Raw genomic sequence first — 7705 nt, forward strand, 5'->3', positions numbered from 1 at the left:
GCTGTTTCTCTTCTGCCCTCCCACCCCTAAAGGTATTGTCTCTGGACACAAACATCGCCAACCAGGTGAGCAAGCTGAAACGGGACCTGCTCCGCCTGATTGAAGTGGGGGAGTTCTCGGAAGAGGCCCAGTTCCGGGACCCCTGTCGCTCTTACGTCATCCCAGAGATGATCTGCAGGAACTGCAACTTCTGCCGAGACCTGGACCTCTGCAAGGACCCGGCCCTCTCTCAGGTACCAGCTAAGTCCTGATCGTCGATTGACTCCAAAGCACTGCTTTTTAGTTTAGAGAACAGGCGGTAGAAGAATATACAGCCTCCCCTCTCTGTCTTTTGTTCAGGCTGTTTATCCTTGCAGCCCCATACTGTCTACTCTGGGTGGCAGTGGTTCTCTGAGGTTGAATCCTGACAAGACAGAAGTACTGTTTTGGGGGGACAGGGGGCGGGTGTGGAGGACTCCCTGGTCCTGAATGGCATAACTGTGCCCCTGAAGGACCAGGTGCGCAGCCTGGGAGTCATTTTGGACTCACAGCTGTCCATGGAGGCACAGGTCAATTTTGTGTCCAGGGCAGCTGTCTACCACCTCCATCTGGTATGCAGGCTAAGACCCTACCTGCCCACAGACTGTCTTGCCAGAGTGGTGCATGCTCTAGTTATCTCCTGCTTGAACTATTGCAATGCACTCTACGTGGAGCTACCTTTGAAGGTAACCCGGAAACTACAACTAATCCAGAATGCAGCAGCTAAACTGGTGACTGGGGGCGGCCGCCAAGACCATATAACACTGGTCCTGAAAGACCTACATTGGCTCCCAGTATGTTTCCAAGCACAAGTCAAGGTGTTGACCTTTAAAGCCCTAAACAGCCTTGGCCCAGTATACCTGAAGGAGCGTCTCCACCTCCATCATTCCGCCTGAGGTCCAGCTCCGGTGGTGGCGCCCGCCCTGTGGAATGTCCTCCCATCAAATGTCAAGGAAATAAACAACTATCTGACTTTTAGAAGACTTCTAAAGGCAGCCCTGTTTCGGGAAGTTTTTAATGTTTGATGTTTTATTATGTTGGATTAGGGTTAGGGTTAGGCTTCCTGCTCAGCCTGTCCAACTTGAAGCCCTCTCACAGTCATCGCTTTCTCTCTTCTCCTTCCCTCCCAGGATGGCTCTGTGCTTCCTACCTGGGCCTGCTCCAACTGCCAGGCCCAGTACGACTCGGATGCCATCGAGATGGCCCTGGTGGAAGCCCTGCAGAAGAAGCTGATGGCCTTCACCCTTCAAGATCTGGTGAGGAGAGACGAGAGGCAATTCCCAGCTTGCCTGTGCAGAGCCCCACTCGGCTCCTCAACCACAGTGGGAGCTCCTGCAACCTTCCCATGCCCCCTTGATTCCTGACCCCAGATAGCGCTGAAACACAAGCTAGACCAGGGGCCAGGCATTTAATGAGACTGGTCTGCTGAAGCTTGGTGGGTCCTGGAGAAGTTTTCTCTGTGCAATTTCCATATTAAGAACTGGCATATCTTAAAGTGTGTGTGTGTGTGTGTGTGTGTGTGTGTGTGTGTGTGTGTATGCACACGCACGTATGCACGCCAGTCTTCCCCAACCTGGTGCGCTCCAAATGCTTTGGACTACAAATTCCATTGGTGGACATCTGTCAGGAATTCTTTAGCCATGATTCCTGCATTGCAGGGGGTAGATGACCCTTGGGGGAGGGTACCTTCAATCTTGCGATTCCGTGATCTAGAGGACACGAAGATGGGAGAGGCTGACCTAGACAGGCAAGGCACATACGCACACCTCCCTAGTATACGGTGGAAGCGTTCAGTCATGCAGTTTCACACCTGCAGTTTTGCAAGCGCTTCCTGTGCGCCCCATATCTCATCCTGCCCTTTGCAACATCCTGTGCATTGCAGGGAGTTAAACTAGAAGGCCCTGTGGGTCCCTTCCAACTCTGTGATTCCATGATCTGCACCCACCAAGCCGGGGTGGGGGGTGCTGTTTCTCTTTCTGCCACTCTGTGTGCAGGCAGGGGTCTCCTGGTCCTTTTTGGCTTTGTGGTTCTGCACTAGAGGAGAGGTTGAGGCTGCTCCCCAGCAGGGAGGGCTCAAGCACTGCAAGATGCGGCAGGGGCAGCGTGTGGACCAGGCAGGCAGACAGGGCCTTATCCCAAGCACCGCTTGTGTTTCAGGTGTGCCTCAAGTGCAAAGGCATCAAAGACACCCACATGCCTGTCTACTGCAGCTGCGCTGGAGATTTCGACCTGCTGCTGCCCACCAAGGTACGTGTTGGTTGACCCTGCCAACCTCCCCTTTTCTACCCTGTTCCTCAAACCATCACAGTCCCCTTCCCTTGGATGTGGCTGTTCTCCTCCCAGAAACATAGGAAGCTGTCATATACAGCGTTGGTTTCTTGGTCCTTCTAGGTCAAGATTGTCTGCACTGACTGGTAGCAGCCCTCCAGGGTTTCAGAAAGAGGGGATGCTGGGGGTTGAACCAGCGACCTTTTGCATGCAAGGCAGGTGCCCACCCACTAAGCTATGTCCCTTCCTCTACCGTGATGCTGTGGTCTAAACCACTGAGCCTCTTGGGCTTGCCGGTCGGAAGGTCGGTGGTTCAAATCCCCGCAACGGAGTGAGCTCCCGTTGCTCTGTCCCAGCTCCTGCCAACATAGCAGTTCGAAAGCAGAGCAGTGCAAGTAGATAAATAGGTACCACTGTGGCGGGAAGGTAAACGGCATTTCCATGCGCTCTGGTTTCCATCACAGTGTCCCATTGTGCCAGAAGTGGTTTAGTCATGCTGGCCACATGACCCAGAAAGCTGTCTGTGGACAAACGCCAGCTCCCTCAGCCTGAAAGCACGATGAGCACCGCAACCCCATAGTTGCCTTTGACTGGACTTAACCGTCCAGGGGTCCTTTACCTTTTACCTTGCCTCAAGCAGATCCATCCTATAGAAACTTCCCCTCATTGCCTCTTCTTTTACTTTCTCAGGCCTTCTTGGAACAGCTGAAGGTCTTTCAAAGCATCGCCCGGCACTACAACATGGGCTACCTGCTGGAGAATATTAAATGGCTGCTTCAGATGAACCCTCAGCTTCTCTTGTAAGATGAGGATGCTATCGCTGTGGAGAGGCTGGCACACACCTGCACCTCAGCGTAAGAGCCCCTCCCCCCCCCCCACATCTGCCATGGGGTCCTGGGACCTAGACTATTCTCCGGGCCAGGCTGCAAGTTCAGCTTCGCCCTGGGACAAAAATATTCAGAGACTTGACGTTTGTTGCATGCTGCGGGGAAGCAGGCAACGCCTTCTGGCGAGCGAATGGGGAGGAGGGTACCGTCTTCTGAAAGCAAGACCAGGAGCAAGTGAAGAGACATCCACAAGTAGGCTAGCTAACTTGCTGCTTCTTTGATCTCCTTTTGCTGGGATTTGGGAGTGCAAGATACAGAAAAAGCCTTCAATCACAGAGCTCTCTTTTTTTTTTTGCCCCAATTTTATTCTGTGTTTGTGTGTGTGTTTTTAATGCTGTAAATAAATCCTTTTTCCACATTGTTAATTGCTAATATGCTAGATGCCTAGTCCTACGGACACACACTCTCAATCCTGCTCTCGCTACTCTCCTGCTGTGGTTGGGAAGGCAGCAGCTGTCCCTGTCGTTGTTCTGCAAGGAGTATAAGCGAAGCTTTGGCATTTAGTTGCAAGCAGACAAAAGAGCATCAAGGAGTCCTTTAACGGAGATAACACAGGATTCTAGGCAGACCTTGGAAGCACCTAAGGAGAGCCTGGCTACTGGGTCTTTCCAAAGGCCCATCTAGTCCACATCCTGGGGGGCAGTTCTGACCTGGGGAAGTAGTGTGGACAAGACATTTAAGCATCTCCCAGCCCTGTACAGTGGTACCTCGGGTTAAGAACTTAATTTGTTCTGGAGGTCTATTCTTAACCTGAAACTGCTCTTAACCTGAAGCACCACTCTAGCTAATGGGGCCTCCTACTGCTGCTGCCGTGCCGCTGGAGCACGATTTCTGTTCTCATCCTGAAGCAAAGTTCTTAACCCGAAGCACTATTTCTGGGTTAGCGGAGTCTGTAACCTGAAGCTTCTGTAACACGAGGTACCACTGTAGTTCTAATCAAGTATGGAGCCACCCACACACCTCTCGTTTGCACGTGAGAGCCTGCCTGCAGGATCAGGCCAGTGGCTCATTAGTCCAGCATCCTGTTCTCACATTGGCCGACCAGATGCCTGTAGGAAACCCACAAGCAGAATTTGAGCAATAGAGCAATTCTCCCCTCCTGCGGTTTCCAGCACCGTCTACAAGTGCACCTCTGCCTCCAACCACAGAGGCAGAGCATAACCGTCATGACTAGTAGTAGTCCATGGCCCTCTTCCCCATGAATTTGTCTAATCATTTATGAAAGCCATTTAGGTTCGTTGCCATCACTGCCTCCTGTGGAAGTGAGTTCCATAGTTTGGTGAATGAAGAAGTACTTGTATCTGTCCTGGAAAAACATGGATGTCCTCAAGCTCTAGCATCATGAGAGAGGAAGAAGAGTTGTTCCCTGCACACTTTTCTCCCTGTCGTGCATCATTTTATAAACTGCTACCATGTCACCTTTTCTTTAAACCCGTGGTTCCCAATGTGGGGCACATTGATTTTTAAGGGGGGCAATTCGAGAATGCGTTATTAACAGCTAATGGCCTTTTAGGCTTCCTCTACATGGATAGTTCACTTTTTGAAATATAAGAATTATATGTCACAGGTGGGGGGGTATCAGGATTTGAGAGATGCTTAGGTGGGGCGTGGCCTGAAAAATGGTTGGGAACCACTGCTCTAAACTAAAAATGCAGCTGAAGGCCGTCATCCGTGGTCTTCAACCATGCTGGCCAGAGCTGATGGGAAATGTAGTTCGGCATCTGGAGGGCCAAAGCTTCATTTAATTTCATCAGATAAAATAATAATACTCGATTCTGCACTGCTGCCATGCCCTGTGGCTTTGATCTCTCAACGAAGCCTCCCTTTCCCCATACCTGTGATATGCAGCAGGGGGCGTGACCATTACAGGAAACCCAGGAGCACACCTGGGAGTGGCTCTGGAGGGGCCCCACCTCTGACCTTTTTCATATACTGTATAAGAATCACAAAACAGAGAAACCAGTAGGAGAACACTTCAATCTCCCAGGACATTCTATACAAGATCTCAAAGTAGCTGTTTTACTACAAAGGAATTTCAGAAATAGACTGGAAAGAGAAGCTGCTGAATTGCAACTCATTACCAAACTTAAAACCATGGAGAGACCTGGTCTGAACAAAGACATTGGATTCTTATCTCATTATACATGACTAAGCCATTTCTCACCTTCTCACCCCTTGCCTTTTCCTGTAAGACCTATTACAGTCGTTAAGAGTCGTCAACAGGCTCATCTCAGCTATCTGCCAATCTCCCATTCCCACCACCCTTCTGAGTAATACCCCTCCCCACCTTCTCACTATATAGAAGGATCTGGCAACTTGTTTCAGTGTATCTGAAGAAGTGTGCATGCACACGAAAGCTCATACCAAGAACTAACTTAGTTGGTCTTTAAGGTGCTACTGGAAGGAATTTTTTTATTTTGTATATTAAAAAAACAGCTGAATCAGTAAACATTCCCTTCAAAAAGTCTGAGCAACCTGAGAATTCTCCAAAGAATTCTGGAAACTAATTAGACTGCAAAAGCCGACTGATTCAATTAGTGCCAGTCTTTTTTATCTGCCTGACTCTCTCTTTTTCTCTTTCCCCCTGTCCTTGGGAAGGAGATGGAAGGATGCCAGAAATGCTGTGATGGTTAAAGTTTACTCGGTGCGGAGGGAGAAATCCTTGCCCGCAGTCTCCTTTTGGGTACCTGCGGAGAGGATGCCAAGGGACTTCTTCCTCAGGGGGAAGAGTCCGGCAAGTATGTTTGCGTGGCCTTCAGAACATAAGGAGAGCTCTGCTGGATCAGGCCGGTGGCCAGCTGGTCCAGCATCCCATTCTCACTGGCCAACCAGGTGCCCATTTATGGAAAGAAAAGTTATATTGGGCTGGCTCAGTGACAAAAGTGATTTTCTGGAGGCCTAGGATGAAAAATTTGAGAAAATGCCATTTAGCAGAATAGGAGAAAAGCTGGGTATTTGCAACAAGGAAACTACCCTGGAGTGTATGGGCTAGATAATTTGAGTAATTGTAATATACATAATTGGAAGATAGGGAGGTGGAAGTATCTTTCTCCCTCTCTTTATCTCCCTCTCTCCTGTATCTTTTATTTCTCTGTTTTTCTGCATTGTTTATATTTAATTTTTAGAAGTCCTCTGTTTTGGATTGATGAGGACATGCAAAGAAAGCTCAGACAGGTGCGCTCTGTGTTTGAGCGACAGGATAGAAAGAAACTCCCAGGTGAGCTCTGAGAAGGTCTACTTTTCTGTAGTCAGTTGTATCTTGGTTCTTGAACAGAATGCATTCCAGGAGTCGGTTCAACTCCCGGAACCGTTCGAAAACCAAGGCGCGGCTTCTGATTGGCTGCAGGAGCGTCCTGCAGCCAATCGGAAGCCGGGATGGATGTTTGGCTTCTGAAAATTGTTCAAAAACTGGAACACTCACTTCTAGGTTTCGATCGTTTGGGAACCGATTTGTTCGGGAGCCAAGGCATTTGAGATCCCAGGTACAACTATGGATAAAGGATATGATACAGTTGAGGGGGGGTTATATTCCTTTTCTTTTTTATAGTTGCTTGGTTTTTATTGTCTCATATGTTGAAAACTTTAAATAAAAATAGTTTAAAAAAGGAAACTCGTAAGCAGGACCCCAGGCCCAAAAGGACTCTCCCCCTCTGGCTTCCAGCAAGGGTATTTCTTCTGAAATTTGTTCCCGGAGAGTCTGCCTGCTGCTGCTTTTCCAGGGGTCTTGCAATGCCCACTTGCTGCCTCTGGAATAACATCACACTCTCCCCCCAGCAAAGATACTGAATTTTTTATATTTGCCAAGGGGGAGCGGAGGGAACCGGAGAATTATTGTCGGCTGCTGTTCTCTCCTTAATGGGGTTGAGGGGAGCCTATAATGTGTTGGGATTTGCTCTGGGAACAGAAGAGGTGGGCAATCTGATTAGGGGGAGAAATATCTTCCCCCGAGCTGGCTCAATTACCTCTGAATGGTTTTCTAATTGACTTAGCGCTTCTCTGTGAGCACTTAGCTAGGTCAAACGCCTGCCGTCCAGCGAAGCGGCTGGTGGGCTTGGTATGACGTATTCATTCCCAATTCCCAAATGGAACAGAGGAAGTGAGTTTTGATGGCAGAAGCTGGGACGTTTGTGGAGGAGGGGGCGCTGCAAAAACGAGAGAAGGAAGACTCCGCTTAGCTGGTTTTGAGCCCAGTTTTAAAACAAGGGGTTTTTCCAGAATTCGGCTGTTATCAGGTGGGATTCAGTCATACAAGAACAGGCTGCGTCAGACTAGTGGTCTGTCTAATTTAATGTTGTCTACACTGACTGGTGGGACGCAGGTGGCGCTGCAGGTTAAACCACAGAGCCTAGGACTTGCCGATCAGAAGGTTGGCGGTTTGAATCCCCGTGACGGGGTGAGCTCCTGTTGCTCGGTCCCTGCTCCTGCCAACCTAGCAGTTCTAAAGCACGTCAAAGTGCAAGTAGATAAATAGGTACCGCTCCGGCGGGAAGGTAAACGGCGTTTCTGTGTGCTGTTCTAGTTCGCCAGAAGCA

At 49.5% G+C, this 7705-nt stretch overlaps 1 protein-coding gene across 2 annotated transcripts in view; it reads left to right on the plus strand.

Annotated features, from left to right (window-relative positions):
- The window catches only part of POLE (DNA polymerase epsilon, catalytic subunit), an 80941-nt gene extending 77403 nt beyond the window's left edge, over nt 1–3538 (plus strand). For both annotated transcript variants that reach the window (XM_081174614.1, XM_081174615.1), the window contains 4 exons: nt 33–233; nt 1149–1274; nt 2176–2265; nt 2977–3538. In XM_081174614.1, the coding sequence (XP_081030740.1) occupies nt 33–233; nt 1149–1274; nt 2176–2265; nt 2977–3090 (531 nt within the window). In that variant the 3' untranslated portion in view covers nt 3091–3538. The remainder of the gene's footprint in view (nt 1–32; nt 234–1148; nt 1275–2175; nt 2266–2976) is intronic.
- Nucleotides 3539–7705: the final 4167 nt, after the last annotated feature.

This window comes from Podarcis bocagei, assembly GCF_964188305.1.
Source record: "Podarcis bocagei genome assembly, chromosome: 16".
Classification (NCBI taxonomy): domain Eukaryota; kingdom Metazoa; phylum Chordata; class Lepidosauria; order Squamata; family Lacertidae; genus Podarcis; species Podarcis bocagei.